Below are 19,697 nucleotides of genomic sequence, written 5' to 3'. Positions count from 1 at the left end.
AGTCCAGGCAACATAGAAAAGAAATGTTAAACAATCTGTGTTGCGCTGCCAAATCTGAATTATTCATAAATACCATATTTCATAAAACGTATAAACAGTGTAGAATAATGATACAAGCCATTAATACATTAATTAAAAAGTGCCAATTTCATTAAAGTCTAACATAGAAATTAGATAAATACAAATAAAGTGCTAAAACAAAGGTCCATGCGAGAAAACGCATTTGAAGACCAAAAAGATAATCCAAGTGATCTGTGTATTGTGGATACCAACATGTAACTAAAGGCCGTTTACCAAACCATCAGACCTCAAAACAAAGAAGGTCCAGCCACTTTTTTTGAAATAAATCAATAAATGGATGGGTGGATGATCAGCTCCCGTCCTGCTATGAGCTCTGTATAGGAATGGATGGATGAATGGAAGGCAAATTCTAACCAGATTGATGGATGAATGGGAAGTAAGCCTCCACTAACTTCACCACTACATGCCGCTCCCACTGCCGTCCACATTGATCCCCAGCAGGTTATGCTGGCACTCAGTCAGATCAGAATACACATGTAAAAGGAAGGAGATCTCTCATAGTGTAGCATAAGGAACAAAGTTATTAAAGACTAAGACATCTACTCACATAAAATGATAATTTAACAGCATAACATAGAGATTGCATTCAACACCCTATCGAACGTGATGAAGTCACCACTCTAACCGACGCGTTTCACCGGAACAGAGAAGTTACAGTAAAGTGAGGTAAAGGCATTACTAATGTGGACAATCCTTTACTCTTAAATTTTAAAGCCTATGGCCAGGGATGTCTTGAGTGGGCATACAGCCAGGAGTTTGACACAATATGGTAGGGATCGACCAATATCGTTTTTTCGTTGCCGATACCGATATTTTGGTAATCGCAAATCGGCATCTGATATTTTGTACATTTAAAGTTTTGAGAAATAAAGACAATTTTTGACACAAATCTGGTACTGAACATGTTAATTTTTGTTTAATGCTTAATGGCTGGCTTGCTGGCATTTTGTGGTGGGTGGGTGGCTGGCTGGCACCCTGTGGTGGGTGGCTGGCTGTCTGGCACCCTGTGGTGGGTGGCTGGTTTGCTGGCACCCTGTGGTGGGTTACTAGCTGGCTGGTACCCTATGGTGGGTAGGTAGCTTGCTGGCACCCTGTGGTGAATGGCTGGCTGTCTGGCACCCTGTGGTGGGTGGCTGTCTGTCTGGCACCCTGTGGCAGATAGCTGGCTGTCTGGCACCCTGTGGTGGGTGGCTGGCTGGTTCAGGGCCTGTGGGCGGCTGGCTGGTACAGTGCCTGTGGCTGGCTGGTACAGGGCCTGTGGGTGGCTGGCTGGCTGGTACAGTGCCTGTGGGTGGCTGGCTGGCTGGCACCCTGTGGTGGGTGGCTGGCTGTCTTGCACCCTGTGGAGGGTGGCTGGCTGGCTGGCACCCTGTGGTGGGTGGGTGGGTGGCTGGCACAGGGGATGTGGGTGGCTGGCTGGTACAGGGCCTGTAGGTGGCTCGCTGGTACAGTGCCTGTGGCTGGCTGTTACAGGGCCTGTGCGTGGCTGGCTGGTACAGTGCCTGTGGCTGGCTGTTACAGGGCCTGTGGGTGGCTGGCTGGTACAGGGCCTGTGCGTGGCTGGCTGGCTCACTGGTACAGTGCCTGTGGCTGGCTGCTACAGGGCCTGTGGGTGGCTGACTGGCATCGGGCTGCTGTGGGTGGGTGTATGGCTGTGATACACTCCTGCGAGACTAGTCCTGACTTCAGACGGGCTGTCCAAGGCAAGGGAGGTGGCCTAAGAAAGCAGAATGGCGTCACGAAAATATCTGCAATATCGGCCAGTTCCGGGGCCGATACCGATATATCGGGGAAAGTGCATATTGGCCCTCGATATATCAGCCTTGCCGATAATCGGTCGATCTCTACAATATGGTGAAGGGTATCATCTACAAGCAGGTGGGTATCTGTCCCATCCAAGAAGAAGCGAGGCAGGGACTTGCACAGGTTAGTGCCGGCATACAGCTAATCACAAGCTCCCTTACATGTGGTCAGTTTGAAATAGGAAAGTGGTATTTTACACTACGGAAGCAATACAAACACAACAGGATACTTTTTCATACATGTACATGGTACAGCAGGCACATCAAAAATATGAAATGTTGGGGTAACTTGCACCTTACCTGGACCAGTGGTGGCTTTTCATTTTATTGAAATGAATGGAAGATCATACATGTGTAGCCAGACTGGGAGACTTTTTGTGAAGAAGTTGTGAAAAAGCTGTCTTCTAGGAGTGGAGAAAGAAAATGTTAAATTTTGGAACTGCTGGGGAGATGATAGGGGTTACTACCCTTTTGTTTTAGTTTTGGACACAGTAGGAAAGAGATAAAACCCATGATAGTTTATAATTTGCTGTCTGTATCCTGTTAAGGGGATTTTCCTTTAATTCCTGCCCTACAGGTGCAACAGAATGTAAGAAGAATTCCCACCTAAGACAGTTGTTACTAGAACAGGTGTCTTCAATGAATATTACCCCTCACCTCTTGCTCTGGTAGCAACTCCACTTTTTTGGATATCCAATCACTTTCTGCCTCATTGATAACGGTCACCAGGACATATGAAGAGGGTCAATTTACTTCAGATGATAAACAAACAGTAATAAAATTCTGATAGGCTCTTCTCAACACCACTCAAAACTAAAAAAAAAGGAAGATTTGAGCGATGCATACACTTTACCGATTCATGCACATTGGCTATGCACTTTTTGGTTGTAAGTGGTCATACTCTTGTAATCGCTAATGCTATTTTACATCAGTCTTTACCTATGCATGTACATCCAATGTATTTCCGGTTTGGCTCCCCAGGCACACGAAAATGTCAGGAGTTTTACGATAAGCATAAAAATGCCTAAAATATTTTGTGTGCATTAACCAAGGATTACTGCACTAAAATGATTTTGTTCCAAATCCTTTTCTTTATGGTGAAAACAGCAGCATATACAATATATAGAGCACTATAGGTGGTGGACTGCACACTGATCAGGAAAAAGACCGACCTGGACAGCGGTCTGCAGAACAGCTGGAGCTCTTAAAAGATTTATGCAGCATTGTTTCATTTCTTTGTATATTTCTGATAACAGAAATATCCTGTCCCGTCCTGCCTGTCCCCCTGCCAGAACACAACAGCTCAGTGGAAGAGGTCGCTGTACTGACATTAGATCATTAGTACAGTTGTTCAGATCAGAGCTAACAGTTATTTTTTTTTTGTTGAACCCAAAAAACCAAATAGTGTGTACCAGGCTTAAGAAACTATCAGGGGAATTCATATGACACATATTAACCTTCATCTGTAGGCTTGCAACTGTTAACCGCTCTATGAGATTTTTGTATTTATGTCCCTGATGAAGACTGATACTTCTGGTATGTTTTGAGATATGGTTTTATGTTTTGTAATAAAGATGTAGCAAACTGTTTTTATATATATTTTCTGTTTTTTTAATTATATTGTGGGGAAACTCCCATAGACCCTTGAGACAATTTGTTGGATGACACTCACTATTCCATTAAGCCTCCACACAGGGCCGGCCTTTGGGGTGTGCGAGCCGTGCGGCCGCACAGGGCGCCGTGGGCAACAAGGGCGCCATGCGGCCATCACAGCTCGCAGAGGATCAGGTGATTCAGGCCGCACAGCGGGAAGTGAGCGGCGACCGCGGCCTAGACAGGGTTAACACAGGCCGCGACCGCCGCTTACCTCCCGCTGTGCGGCTGCGCCTCGGTCACTTACAGATGCAGTGAGGCGAGCTGTGTATTACACACAGCTCAGCCTCCGATCCTTCCACGCTGACGATCTCTCCTCCCTCCCTGCACTGACGCCAGAGGAGAGATTGTCAGCTCCTCCTCGCCCCGCCCCTTCTCCTCCTCCTCCCGCCCACACTCCCGGGGATGTGTGGGCGGGAAGTTTAAAGAAAAAAAAAGCTGCAGAGAGCGGAAGGTAAGTGAGGTCTCTCTCCTTCAAAAAATGTTAGGGGGGGCTTCGTGTGGGGAGCTCTGTGTGAGGGGGGCTTTGTGTGTGGGGGGATCTGTGATGTAAGGGGGGGCTCTCTGATGTGGGGGGCTCCATGGGGGGGTCTGATGTAAGGGGGCTTTTTTGGGGGGGTCTGTGATGTAAGGGGGGGCTCTCTGATGTGGGGGTCTGTGTGGGGGGGCTCTGATGTAAGGGGGCTTTGTGTGGGGGTGGGGGTCTGTGATGTAAGGGGGGCTCTCTGATGTGGGGGGCTCTGTGTGTGGGGGGGGCTCTGATGTAAGGGGGCTTTGTGTGTGGGGTCTCTGATGTGAGGGGGGCTTTGTGTGGGGGGGTCTCTGATGTAAGGTAGGCTTTGCATGGGGGTGTCTGATGTAAGGGGGCTCTGTGTGTGGGGTCTCTGATGTGAGGGGGGCTTTGTGTGGGGGTCTCTGATGTAAGGGGGGCTTTGTATGGGGGTCTCTGATGTAAGGGGGCTCTGTGTGTGGGGTCTCTGATGTGAGGGGGGCTTTGTGTGGGGGGTCTCTGATGTTAGGGGGCTTTGTGTGGGGGGTCTCTGATGTGAGGGGGGCTCTGTGTGGGAGGTCTCTGATGTGTGGGGTCTCTGATGTAAGGGGGCTTTGTGTGGGGGGTCTCTGATGTAAAGGGGCTCTGTGTGTGGGGTCTCTGATGTGAGGGGGGCTTTGTGTGGGGGTCTCTGATGTAAGGGGGGCTTTGTATGGGGGTCTCTGATGTAAGGGGGCTCTGTGTTGGGTCTCTGATGTGAGGGGGGCTTTGTGTGGGGGGTCTCTGATGTTAGGGGGGCTTTGTGTGGGGGTCTCTGATGTGAGGGGGGCTCTGTGTGGGGGGGGGTCTCTGATGTGTGGGGTCTCTGATGTAAGGGGGCTTTGTGTGGGGGGTCTCTGATGTAAGGGGGCTTTGTGTGGGGGTCTCTGATGTAAGGGGGCTCTGAGTGTGGGGTCTCTGATGTGAGGGGGGCTTTGTGTGTGGGGGGCTTTGTGTGTGTGTAGGGGGTCTCTGATCTTAGGGGGGCTTTGTGAGGGGGTCTCTGTGGGGGGGGGTCTCTGATGTAAGTGGGGCTTTGTGAGGGGGGCTTTGTGTGGAGGGGTCTCTGAAGTGAGGGGGGCTTTGTGTGGGGGGTCTCTGATGTGTGGGGGGGGGGCTCTCTGATGTAGGGGGCCTCTAAATTAAGGGGGCTTTGTGTGGAGGGTCTCTGATGTAAAGGGGGCTCTGTGTGGGGGGGTCTCTGATGTAAAGGGGGCTCTGTGTGGGGGGTCTCTGATGTAAAGGGGGCTCTGTGTGGGGGGTCTCTGATGTAAGGGGGGCTAAGTTATTAGTGATCATAAAAAAGAAAAGTCAAATAAAGTGCAAAAAAGGTGCAAGAAAATGCGTGCGGGGGGGGGGGGGGCACAGGATTAGCTCGCACAGGGCGCCTGAACACCTAAGGCCGGCCCTGCCTCCACACAATGAATTTCAGTGCATTCGTTTGGAGGAAGCACTATATGCCTAGACGCCTATGGACACTCCATCCTCGGTACAGCCAAGTACTCTCTCTGTTGCTGCAGCTGTAACACAGACACCATAAGGGTTTTTGTAGCTAGGTGGGCAGAGCCAGATGGGGATTCAGAGACATAGGTTGCTTTTCAGAAGAGCGTCAGTTTAGATTTAGGCCTAATCCTAGCCTAATAGTTGGTGCAACTACACTGACAGCCATGATCTTCCAAGTCCTGTACTAAGCAGCTTTCCCCACTGTACACTGACCACAGGAGGTCACTCGCTTGGCACTGCCACCATTCATAAAGGGCCTTTTTTTTTTCAATGAATACAAACTGTTCTCTAATTGGATTGTCACCCGGAGTTCAGCTTTAACTTCTTGGTTTCTGTGTATAACTATACTTTACAATGTGTACTTTGTTTTACTTAATAAATGAAAATATGCACATTCTACTTTTGATTATCATTTACTTAATCAACATTTTAAATAATGTATTATTTATTTTCTTCTAAAGCAATATAAAAAAACATAGTATTATTTTCCAGGCCTGTCATCATATTTACTATTTATTTTAAGATCTGATCCAAAGGGGATTTTTAATACTAGTGTGAATTAAATAATTTATCAGATTAACTTTTTAATTCATGTATTATATGTTTTTTTAAAGACATATTACATATTTGATTATTTTCAGCCCTGTCATAAAATGTACAAGTTATGCCTTGGTCCAAATAGGACTTTTTTAATGTATTTATTATTTCCTTTTTTTCTACAGCAATATCATACATTTGATTGTTATTTTCAGCACTGTTATTAAAAAACAAATCAGAATCAAAGATGATATTTGAATCCCAGTGTGAAATAAATGGGTATTTAGAAGAAATGCCCCCACCTCTTATCATGGTATACTACAAAGCCTACATCATTTTGGCTATTGAGAAGCATTGTCCCCCCAACTATTATCATAGTATACCTAAAACCTTACAACACTTTATTCTTGGGGTCTGGTGGTGCTTCAGTATGAATGAAAGCATTACTAAACCCTGGACCCTGCATTTACTAAATCTGGTCGCCCACAGTACACAAAACATGGAAATGGAACATGAGGCTGCATGACCCCTGACCCTCTGTCTGGACAGTGCTGATTGGCCCTGTGTCCTGTGCCAATCACATGCATCCCCCAAAGAAAAAAAAACTCTCTAGCAACACACACTAAACTGAGCATGTGCAGAGTGCCCCCAAGGCTCTGTTCTATCATGAGATGGATTGGGGACAGTAGAAGAAGGGAAGGATTAGAGAAGACAGTATTAAACATCCATTTTACACAATGCACAGGTTTAACCCCTTTGGTTCCACAGTGAGTATAACAAGCATGCTTTACTGCATATACAAACTGATTTTACTGTTGTGGGTTTAGTAACATTTTAAATGAGGAGAAGCAATGTCCTCCAACATTTTATTAAGGTGTATTACAAACCCCACAACACTTTATTCTGAGTGTCTGGCCTTGTACCAGTATGGAATAAATTGTTATTCAGAATCAATGTCATCCTCTTTTCACCATAGAATACCAAAAGCCCTGCAACATTTTATTGCAGGGGTGTTTCAGCTCTTTTAGTACCCTAAAAATGCCCCTGGCAGCCAATGAATTCTACAGGTAGACCAATGGGTGCTACAGTGAGTGCTTCATTATCCCTCATTGCCACCCAATGTCCCCCTATCACCTGCCATCAAATATTATAATATAATTATGTTATGTTATCATTATAGTTACAACACTTTAAGATCTGATCCAAATAGGAGGATTTAATTCCAGTGTGATGTACACATGATGCTGAAAAGCAAACCTTTAATGATGATATACTGCAAACCCTAAAACGTTTTATTCTAAGGTCAGGGGTGCTCCATTGTGAAAAAATGTGTATTGAGAAGCAGGATCACCTACCTTTAATCATAGTATACTACAAACATTGTATTCTATAGAGTCTGGGGTACTTCATTGTAAATGAAATGCATTTTAAGAAGCATGGTCGCCAACCTTTTATCATGGTATACTGCCAACCCTACAGCATTTATTCTAGGGTCTGGGGTGCTGCGTTGTGAATTAAATGTGTATTAATAAACAGGGTCACCTACCTTTATTCATGTTATGCTACAAACCCTACAATCTTTTATTTGAGGGTCTGGGGTGTTGCATTGTGAATGAAATGTGTATTAATAAGCAGGGTCACCTACCTTTAATCATGGCATACTACAACCCCTACAACATTTTATTCTAGGGTGCTGCATTGTGAATTAAATGTGACTTGAGAAGCAGGGTCACCTACCTTTAATCATGGTATGCTACAAACCCTACAGCATTTGTAGTCTGGGGTGTTGCATTGTGAATAAATGTGTATTAATAAGCAGGGTCACCTACCTTTTATCCTGGCATACTACAAACCCTACAAAATTTTATTCTAGGGTGCTGGATGGTGAACTAAATGTGAATTGAGAAGCAGGGTCATCTAACTTTAATTATAGTATACAACATTTTATTCTAGGGTCTAGGATGCTCCATTGTGAATGAAATGCTCACTGAGAAGCAGGGTCACCTACCTTTAATAATATTATCTTACAACCCCTACAATATTTTATTCTAGGGTCTCATATGCTCCATTGTAAAATGCATAATGAGAAGCACAATCACATACCTTGAGTCATAGTATACTGCAAACCCTATAACATGTATTTCTAATGGTCTGGGTGAGTATAGGTGTGACCTTTGTATTGAGAAGCAGGGTCACCTACCTATAATTATGTGGTACTGCAAACCCGACATCATTTTATTCTATAGGGTCTGGGGTTAATTATGAATTAAAGGTGTGTTTTGAAGCAGGGACACTTTAATTACAAAGACATTTAATTCAAAGGGTCTGAGTGAACATGGGTGTGAATGAAATGAAGCAATGTCACCCCCCCCCCCCCTCCTTCATCCAGTGACATGTACAGCTCGGTAGATCGGTATAGGTTCTGCAATGAGCGCTTCATTCTCTCTCCTTGCCGCTCAATGTCCCCTTATTATCAGCAGCCATCAAATGACAAAGGTGACACAACAAATCCTGAATGTACAGTTAGTGATGTTTATCTAGGAGTGTGAAGTGTCCCCTCAGCGGGGGGGGGTTGTAATCTGGTGTCACTGGTAATCCCTGACACCTGTAATGAGATGTTAGCAGTCTCCCATTGTGTGAGCTTTCCCTGGTCGCCCCTATGTGCGCTCTCCAGCCCGGGCACTGGCGGGCTCCTCTTCTCTGCCCTGCCTGCCGCTGCTAGGGACGCTTTCCCCTGGAGACCAGCACCAACCGCCGCCTGTGATTGGAGCAATCCTGCCTGCCTGTCACAAGTTCCTATAACTGAAGTCAGTGCATTGTTTTCTGACAGTTTGCTCCATAATCCCAGCTCAGCTCCTATACACATCACACTCTCTGCAATCTTCCTGCAATATTCCTGTAATATTCCTGCAATCTTCCACAATCTTCCTGCAATATTCTTACAATCTTCCTGCAATCTTCCACAATCTTCCTGCAATCTTCCACAATCTTCCTGCAATATTCTTACAATCTTCCTGCAATGTTCCACAATCTTCCTGCAATCTTCCTGCAATCTTCCACAATCTTCCACAATCTTCCTGCAATCTTCCTGCAATCTTCCACAATCTTCCTGCAATATTCTTACAATCTTCCTGCAATCTTCCTGCAATATTCTTACAATCTTCCTGCAATATTCTTACAATCTTCTTACAATCTTTCTACAATCTTCCAGCAATCTTCCTACAATCTCTCTGCAATATTCTTACAATCTTCCTGCAATCTTCCTACAATCTTCCTGCAATATTCTTACAATCTTCCTGCAATCTTCCTGCAATCTTTCTGCAATCTTCCTGCAATATTCCTGAAATCTTCCTGCAGTTTTCCCTACAATCTTCCTGCAATCTTCCTGCAACATTCCTGCAATATTCCTGCAATCTTCCTACAATATTCATACAATCTTCCTACAATCTTCCTGTAATATTCTTACAATCTTCCTGCAATCCTCCTACAATATTCTTACAATCTTCCTGTACTATTCTTAAAATCTTCCTACAATATTCCTGGAAATTTCCTGCAATATTCCTGCAATATTCCTGCAATCTTACTGCAATCTTCCTGCAAGCATGCAGAACAAAAGGAAGGCGTTTGACAGGCTGTGTCCTAACAGGGTGCTGGCTCTATCCAACCGGCTGAATAAAAAGCCAGAGAGGAAGGTATGATGAGAATCTTTATTTATGATCATTATTAGCCATTTGCATCATTCAGATCCATTAACCGATGTCCCTCCCTGTGCACAGGTGGTAAAGCGGATTTTTGCAGAGCCCAGTGGTTCTGTGACTATCTATGTGGATCAGTCTCCCGGCGCAGTAGATGCAGGTAAATGCATATTGTTTTTTCACAGTAATAGCGATGTCACTGCAATAGTGTCCTAAACCTAATCTGTCAGCTGCTCAGTCTGTAACTTGCCCTCCTTCTGTTTGCCCTGCAGCTCTCTCCACCATTGACTGGCAGGACCTGGCTGATTGTAACGCTGTCATACAACAGGACGCCACTAGGGGCGCGCTAGAGCAGCAGGTAACACAATGAACTTCAAAGAGAACCTGACTTTGATGTATCCAATAACTGGACAAAAGCCTTGTTCATTGAAGTGTCTGATCGGTCACCACAATTAACCCCTCTTTATTAACTTTAAATAAACCCTTGAAGTCGACTAAACTGTAAATAGTGGGGTTTACAGTAATGACCTGATACCATTCTTTGTGCTTGTTATTATGGTACATTTGTATCCTATGTGCAACGTGGAAAATGTCATAATTGTACAGAAGTGATGTTGTTGGAATATATAAGGCAAACTGTGCTATAAAATCACTAAAAAATGCTACACACATAGTTGCATGTACTGTAAAAGTGATGGATGGCACACATATGAAGCTGAAGATAGAAGCTGATTGGGTCTATGCACAGCTGCTCTAGGTTCTTTCTGCTCCAATTTCGATAAATTCCCCCATGGTACCCAGTTACCATGCATTTTAGGGCTCATTCACTTGGGCATTTGCATATTTTCTGCATTGAAAGCAGGTTCTTGCTGGCAGAACTAGAAGAAGATCCAGGGTAAAATCATAAGACTCATACTGGTCTTTTTTCATTGTAATGAATAACTACAAATGTATACATATATATGTTTATGCACGTTTACATCCGTTTTTTTTTGCGCATACACGTGTATATTCTGGAGATTTGTGCAGCCCTGAATAAAGCCATGTCCTATTTTTTGTGTGCACGCAGAACAGATTTTTGCAGCTAGGCATAGCTATGTCTATAGGCTCATTGATCACTATAGTGCTTCCATTGGATGTGTACAAAATTATAGGTTGTGCACATCTAGACACAGTGGGGTTAATTTACTAAGGCGGGAGAGTGCAAAATCAGGCTCACTTTTGCATCAGCTTTTGGCATAAAACCTGGAAGCTGATTGGTTTCCATGCAGAAGTGAGCCTGATTTTGCACTCTTCAGCTTTAGTAAATCAAACCCAGTGTTTTTCCTGCTTATGTGAATGAGCCCTTAGGCATAGTTAATGCAAGGTGTATTGGGAGTGCCATTAAAAATGATTGCCACCGCAGAACATCTGCAAGAGGGACATTTTCTGCGCAATTTTGCGCACGCTCCCCTGCTGCATATATGTGAGCAACTTGTTTCTACACTTCATTGCTACCCATGTCAGGTGATTTTAGTCAACAAAAATCACCCATGTGCATCCAGCCTATTGAATCAGGTAGAGTAAAGCCATGTGCAAATATATAAAAATATGTTTGCACTATTGCATTGCTTTATATGAGTTTATAGCTATAGTTCACTTTTACTTTTGTAAAAGGAAATGTGCAAAGTGCAGTGACCCGCAGCAAGCAACGCAGATTTTCTTTCTTGGGTACAGCCAGACAATATTTGTCCTAAAAGAGATCATTGGTCTGAGAATTGATAAGCAACTTTATATTAAATAAAAAAAATGTACTCTCTACATCTTATGGGTGACAGGTGACTTTAAAAATGTAATACATATTTCGTCAACAAGGCAATGTGCAAAGTGCAGTGACCCATAGCAAGCTGTCCACATTTACCTACCTATAAGGGAATACAGGCAAACGATATTCTTATTGGTATCCACTAGTCAATTGGTAATGTCATTTTTGTCAACTTTCCACAAAACTGTTCTCCACATTTTATTGGCAACTGGTGAATATATAAAGCAGAAAGTCTGACATTCACCAAAACCTTCCTAGTGTATATGTTTTATATGACAGTGATTGAGTCACCCCAATGAATACTGTATTTCATAAAAGTCACAGGCAATGTGTTATAAATATGCCCCTAATGTGGTGGAAAATTTTGAAAAATTGAACTGTCACCAATATCAGCAAAAATTCGCATCTATTGTATGGAAACCGAAGGAGAGACTGCTGCAGAGAAACAAGGGCTGTAACTTACAGAAGCCATTGTTTCCCTTGCCAGGGACTAAAAGATACGACCTGAATGGTTACTATGGACAACATATTAATGGTTCCAGGGAGATAATACTACAGCAAAACAAGGGCTGATCACCTGTTTCCAATCTCCAGAGAATAAAAGATGCAAATTTATTGGTTGCTATGTGCAACATCTCCACATTAGATCCAACTTTCCTAAATCAGCCCCTATTTCTAAGGCAGGCCATACACTATACAATTTTCTTATTCAATTTCCTTTAGATTTACCTTAAACTATGTAGTACAAGGGCCTGCCTGATTGCATACAAATTGAAAGTTTGTAGGTTTGACCCTATATTACATGGTTTTGGTAAATCTAAAGGAAAGTTGAACAAGAAAATTGTATAGTGTATGGCCAGCCTAAGTCATAGAGCAATGTGCAGGATACAGTAACCTATACCAACCCAGGCATATTTATTATTGTATCAATGACGAGTAAAATACGCGTTCAATTATTCTGTGTATAGTGCAATGGGATGTAAAAGCTCAGCTGTAATATGTGATACATGTGCACAAAGGTTTAAAGCACAGTATGTTGTATTCAGGACAATCTATGTGGATGTGTTGTGGAAACAATGTTGGGTTACCACAGAAACTATTATTCGTTATTCCCTGGTCAGACGAGTGTAATAACTGCATTGCCCTAATCCTATTCACCATAATGCCTTCCCACCCATCAGACAAGGGAAGGGAGAGCTGGCCAACAGCAGCCAATAATTGCTCTGACAGTTCAACAGTGGTAAATCCAGAAATCAGGCTGTTTAGGGTTATACACATCATCAGCCTTTTCCTATACAATGAAACCAATGCTGATCACAGGTTTTATAGGCTGCTTTATGCAATGACATGTACAACCTTGTATATTATCAGAGAATACACCTAAAATGAGGACTGTCTGGTGCAAAGAAATATTTTCCAACACACAGCTGACATCCCATCCGCTGACCCAATAGACAGAACCCACTATTTGCCATTTTGGTGCCTTATGGCTAAAACTAGTTCGCATATCCACTTTTATAAATATCAGTTAATTCTGGACAGGACTTAGTGCTTTCATACATATTTTATTCCGATCAAGTCTTTCAATTTTTGCCCTGTAGTGGCCCTTTAATTGATTAACCCTTTAAAACAGCAGTGGTCCCTTTATTTTAATAAACGATTACAGTATTCAAACATTTGCTAAATAAGAATCATTCCCAAAGCAGGATACCCATGTAAATAGTTTTAGATGGAAGCTCCCAGGCCAGGCCAATTCTACGAATTCTGAGGACTTGACACCAGTTACAGTGCCTGGAAGACAGGAAAGAGCAGCTTGATTTACTAAAGGCAAATAGACTGAGCACTTTGCAAAGTGCAGTTTCTCTAGAGCTTAGTGGTAAAGCTTCACTTTGCAAAGTGCAGTTTCTCTAGAGCTTAGTGGTAAAGCTTCACTTTGCAAAGTGCAGTTTCTCTAGAGCTTATAGTAAATGAGGTAAAGCTTCACTTTGCAAAGTGCAATTTCTCTAGAGCTTAAATGAGGTAAAGCTTCGCTTTGCAAAATGTACAAAATCACATGCAGAGAAAATAAAATAATAATAAAAAAATAAATAAATAAAAAAAAGGATATTTTGCTTGCACGTGATTGGATGGTGGAAGTCACCAGACCTTCCCCTTATTTTCTAAGCTTTGGAGCAACTGCACTTTGCAAAGTGCACGGTCTATTTGCTTTAAGTAAATCAACCCTATTGTTTCAGCACAGGTTCCTTTTAAGCAAAAATGTGACCTGTCATCCAATGCACAGCAAACACATAGCTTGCCCTGCCCCATGTTAGTGTAAACGTTGATTGTGTGTAACAGTATATATAAAACTGGCAATGTTAGTGAGTGCCAGTGATCCTGCTCCCAGCACAATGACTGGCCTGAAATAGGCTTGGCAGCTGTTGTGTGGGTTTTGCAATCCTTGCCATTATCTGCTGCCCTCTCCCCACATGTAGCCAGTACACTGTACACTGTCCTTCTCTATATATAGACCTTGGCACTCCTGCCATGGGGTTGCATAATGCACTACCACTTCCAGTATGTTTGGAGTTGGATTAGGGTGAGAATTCAGTTATATTACAAGCTCAGTGCCAAGTCCACTCCTAGACAGGGCAGTGCCATATGTGACAGTTTATACACACTGCCACCAACTGTCACTTACTGGGATAATGGACATGTACTGTGTAAAAAAAGACCTGCTTTATCTAAAACATCTGAATTTATGATGTGATCAGGTAATGGAATTAGAGGAAAAAATCTAGGACAGGAGCACAAGGGCGATGCTTAGTAGAAGGAGCATGCATCTAAATCGAAAGAATCGATAGAAATAGCGATTAAAGGCTACACATCAGGAATAAATAGATTGAGGTATAAATAACACGTGGTAGCAATGCAATGCTAATGATAACATAATACTCCAAATATGTGCGATTGTTACTCTAATGGTAACCATAAAGTGCGATAAAACAAAACGATTAGTGTTCGATTCAACTAAACGATCCAACGGGACATTGGCCAAGAGAGGAAAAAATAGTATGACTGCGATGAGTGACCGATAGTAACCCAAAGTCGATTGGTTTGGGCCGAAAAAAAATTGATAGTAAAGGATCGATCAATATTTTTTTCCACACCTTTGTGATTAACTTGAGATCGATCGACATGTAAGGGCAAGAACAATTCCATCGATCAACCCTGTATAATCACAGCCAATCGACTTGGGTTGATCGAAATTGTCACTCTCTGTCGCTCATAACTTTCATTGCCGTTTTTGTCTAGTTTGATCAATATCCGATTTGACAAAATGATCAAATCGGTCATCGATTGATTATCGATCTTTCAGTTTTATCACACCCCGTATGACAGCCATTAGGGTGGGCACAGACCCTTCAATCATATTGTACATTCTCTGTACAATATCCATTAGGTTTACCAATGTATTGTTTTGTAAATTTTCATTAGGGCTGATTTGCTAAATGAAATGAGCCTATGTACCTAGCAAAGTGAAGGATAGTAAAAAAGGTGAAACTGTTGATACCCAATCATGTGCTGCCCATTTCCCTTATTTCCTCCTGCACACCTGGGTGTTCACATCACATACTTATTCTCTAACATTCGGTGAACAGCCTCTTTGGTAAATCAGCACCATAATGTCATTATTCCAGGCAAATAGCTGTACAAGTGCCATCTTAGGACCTGTATTAAGTCACCCCTCCCCCTGTTGCTGGCAAGGCATGCTGACACTTGTAGTGCCCCATTATCTGAAGAGTACAGGCTGCCCATAACTTTTCCAAATAACTAATTAACAATAAACTAGTTTATTTGTCAGTGAATAATCCACATGTAACTATTTATTTATATTGGTTAGGATGGCTGGGCAGAGGTGTAAAGTGTACACAGGTAATCCTGCTAATAGAGGGACAATGGCTGTCCTGAACAGGCTCTAGGTGATCAGTTCTTTATACAGCATGTATCAGTACAATCAATGGGAGGCTCCCTAATCTTACATTGTGTAGATGCCCCCCCCCCCCCCCCACCAGGCACTCTGTTTGGCCCCAGGCTCTGCACACTCTAGCAGGCAGCCTGGGTTAATCTGTCACTGAACTCCTTGAGGAATGTGGCTTTGTAAAGGCTGCTGATTGGCTCAATGGCCTCCAATCAGGTGCAGGCATAGGATGTATAGGGGCAGTCTAGGCTGGTTCTTCCTTCTATACACCTGCTGCTGGGATCCCCACCTGTACTATAATCCATCCTCCTCCATCCACACTGCACACCGCTCTCTGCAGCCTGGCCATGGCAGTGCAAGCATGCCACTTCCCCTTCCCAGCCTATGGCTATGAGCAGCAGGTAGGTGGCTGGCAGGGGCTTCAACTGCACTCACCTTACCTACCTGTACCGCCTGTATTCTCACCTGTCCTTGTCTCTTACAGGCTCATTGCATGCCAGGGACGGCCGACTTCGACCTGCAGGAGTTCAGGGATGCTGTGGACAATTTTATCGCAGGTGAGTGTGGCTGATCTGTATGTAGTGCATGCTCTGGAGGGACTGAGGGACCACAAGGCGCAGCATGCCCTCTCCTGCATGGCAGGATGTGTGCGATGTGCTGGGGCCAATAACTGACATATACCGACCGACAGCCGACCTGTCTTATAGTATATTCTTCATTGTATTCTAGTATTTTATTCATTTCCTTCATTGTATTATTGTCATTTCCCCATTCATTTTCTCTGAATCGGGAGCAAGCAACGTTTTTTTTTATTACAATTGGGGCAAAAGATATAAAAATAATAGAGAACTTGTAATTATTAGGTTATTAATTATTATTATTCCTTTTGTATATTTGAAAATCTATGTATAGGACCTATCTATATATTTATTTCAGTACTTATTTCCAAAGTGATATTTAAAGCTCAGTCTGTCTATCTATCTATCTATCTATCTATCTATCTATCTATCTATCTATCTATCTATCTATCTATCTATCTATCTATCTATCTATCTATCTATCTATCTATCTATCTATCTATCCCATATAGATCTATATAGAAATAATATCTATCTGTCTACACTATATTACCAAAAGTATTGGGACGCCTGCCTTTACATGCACATTAACTTTAATGGCATCCCAGTCTTAGTCCAAAGGGTTCAATTTTGAGTTGGCCCACCCTTTGCAGCTATAACAGCTTCAACTCTTCTGGGAAGGCTGTCCACAAGGTTTAGGAGTGTGTCTATGGGAATGTTTGACCATTCTTTCAGAAGCGCATTTGTGAGGTCAGGAGCTGATGTTGGATGAGAAGGCCTGGCTCACAGTCTCTGCACTAATTCATCTCAAAGGTGTTCAATCTCATTGAGGTCAGGACTCTGTGCAGGACAGTCATGTTTCTCCACCCCAAACTTGCTCATCTATGTCTTTATGGACCTTGCTTTGTGCACTGGTCCAAATCTATTGGTGGAGAGGGAATTATGGTGTGGGGTTGTTTTTTTAGGGGTTGGGTTTGGCCCCTTAGTTCCAGTGAAGGGAACTCTTAAGGCGTCAGCATACTAAAACATTTTGGCCATTTTCATGCTCCCAACTTTGTGGGAACAGTTTAGGGAAGGTTTATAAAGACATGGATAAGCAGAATCCTGACCTCAACCTAACACCATTGGGATGAATTAGCGCGGAGACTGCAAGCCAGGCCTTCTCATCCAACATCAGTGCCTGACCTCACAAATGTGCTTCTGGAAAAATGGTCAAACATTCCCATAGACACACTCCTAAACCTTGTGGACAGCCTTCCCAGAAGAGTTGAAGCTGTTCTAGCTGCAAAGGGTGGGCCAACTCAATATTGAACCCTACAGACTAAGACTGGGATGACATTAAAGTTCATGTGGTTGTAAAGGCGGGCATATCTATCTATCTATCTATCTATCTATCTATCTATCTATCTATCTATCTATCTATCTATCTATCTATCTATCTATCTATCTATCTATCTCTCTCTCTATCTTTCCCCAGCATTATAACTAAAAGTTGACATTTCTTTACAGATCAGTCCTCCCATATGCAGACTGGATTGGGCTCTGCAGACTTCCAGCTGCCCCCCTGTGAGGTGTCTGTGTTTGACCAGTGCCTGGCACCTGCTATTCACTCCCAGCCATGCCAGCTCATGCCCATCAACGTGCAGCCCCTGCCCAGCACAGAGCAGTACTGGAGGGATATGGCAGATCACAATCAGAAAGCGCTGGGGGATGCCTTGGTGCAGAACAATCAGGTATGTCCCATCTGGATCAGATCTGTTCTATATATGTCATGCAATCAGATAACATGGCTCACTGATTGTTTCTTTGCATTGTAGCTGCACGTGACACTGAATGAGAAACAAGAGGAGATCGATTCACTCAAAGAGACGAACGTTCACCTGAAAGAACTTGCAGATCAGGCGAAACACTTGGCCTCTGTACTTGATGTAAGTAGTGGACAATTACCTGCAATTTCTGACTCTGCCGGCAGAGGGCGCCCGAGTATTATTTATTGTAGACAATTACTTGAGAGTAGAACTGTTCATACTTTACATCATATTATATTATTTTAGTTCTAGAGTTTAGATTTTATTTTCTGAATGTTAAAGCAGAGTTCCAGGTATTTTTTTTTTAGTTTTAGATAGAGTAGGGAGGGATTAGAGCCGCTGTTAGGTTTCTGATGCTGTGACCCCATTAGTATAATTTTCCAACACTCCCTGTTTCATTGAATGAGGCCAGAGAACAAGATAGCCCTCCTTCATCAGTAGGGTTACCTCTTGCTTGGTAAAGAGGAATTCACTGTAAATTATATCAGAAAGAAAAAGTTGCTAAGATCTATATTTCTGGTAGCCTTATATATTGGTGACCCCCAATCCCTTGCTATCTTGTGTTGATGTCACAGGGATAAAAAGGTAAGAGAAATACCCCCTGTGGTGTCATATCCAACATTAAAAATTCCTCTTCACCTTAGGATAATTAAAACCTTTTGAACAAAGTTGGGCTAATCTTAGTACAATATTCCTTGTAGTAAAGAAAATTATGTTCTGTGTTCTGCAGAAGCTGATGTGTCACCGGTCTAAAGCCATTTCCAAGCTCTCCTCTGAAGGTGTCCTGACAAAACCACCAGTTAAAAGAAACCTGGATGAGTTTTTCCAGCAGAGCAGTGATCAGGAATGCAATCAGGTGGATGATATATTGCGGGAGATCTCTGAGAAATGCAACGCTGCCCTGATGGGACATGACTATACTGAAGCCAAGCGACCCAAGCTAGAATCTGGTGACCCCATGGAAAGCATTGGTGAGGATTCTTCAAGGATAAAAATGTGTGGAGCCTTTCATGGTCTAAAGACATCCACAGGTCACAGCTCACTGAACTTATGTGACACTAACTTAGAAGAAGATGTCTCCTTCAGGACCTCCATTAAAGACCACTCTACTATCCGGACCCTTGCCTTCCCCCAGGGAAATGCCTTTACCATCAGGACCAATAGTGGGGGATATAAATTTAGATGGGTCCCCAACTGAATTTAAATGCAATCAGCTAACTACACTTCCAGAATTACAAAGACTGCTTGTAGCTTGTGTTGCTATAAGCCTGGACTACCACTAGGGGGTGGACAATATTCATTGTAGCATCAGGGTAACTGAGTCTCTGTACATGATTATTTCATTAGGTATTCCTATTCAAAGCAAATCTATCACATGTAGCAGGACTGCAGTGTTGTAAAGCAGACTAAAAAAATGTTTTTTGTTATTAGCAAGAAATTGGCAGTTAAATGTCAACAATCCTAATGGCTTCAATTTTGATCTATAGCAGAAAGCTTAAAAAGGAAAAGCAAACATTATTATCACTGCCTGAATATGTCTAATTTCCATGGACTTACCCCACATCATGATGGGCAGCCAATAATCTCTGTAGCAGTTTGCTGCCTACTTTGCTGTGCGTGCGCTGGATGCAGAGCTGAAAGTCTATACTTACAAGCATTAGAGGTGTGGTTAATATAACCTTCATCCTTTCTTCTCTGTACCTGGCACTGCTTGTGTTGATGGGTTAAGGTAGCCCGTTTTTAGGT

At 43.0% G+C, this 19,697-nt stretch overlaps 1 protein-coding gene across 1 annotated transcript; it reads left to right on the top strand.

Moving 5' to 3' along the window:
* Window positions 1–9,707: 9,707 nt before the first annotated feature.
* On the top strand, window positions 9,708–19,149 carry MCIDAS (multiciliate differentiation and DNA synthesis associated cell cycle protein; the record flags this gene model as incomplete). Its single annotated transcript, XM_082243508.1, has 7 exons — window positions 9,708–9,797; window positions 9,882–9,960; window positions 10,073–10,158; window positions 16,050–16,122; window positions 17,653–17,876; window positions 17,961–18,071; window positions 18,682–19,149. 7 exons carry the CDS (start codon window positions 9,708–9,710, stop codon window positions 19,147–19,149), a joined length of 1,131 nt encoding a protein of 376 aa, XP_082099634.1.
* Between the last annotated feature and the right edge of the window lie 548 nt (window positions 19,150–19,697).

Source organism: Pelophylax lessonae (assembly GCF_965119305.1).
Source record: "Pelophylax lessonae genome assembly, chromosome: 1".
NCBI lineage: Eukaryota > Metazoa > Chordata > Amphibia > Anura > Ranidae > Pelophylax > Pelophylax lessonae.
Note: the sequence above shows the minus strand (reverse complement) of the source record. Positions and strands in the feature narration are given on the sequence as shown.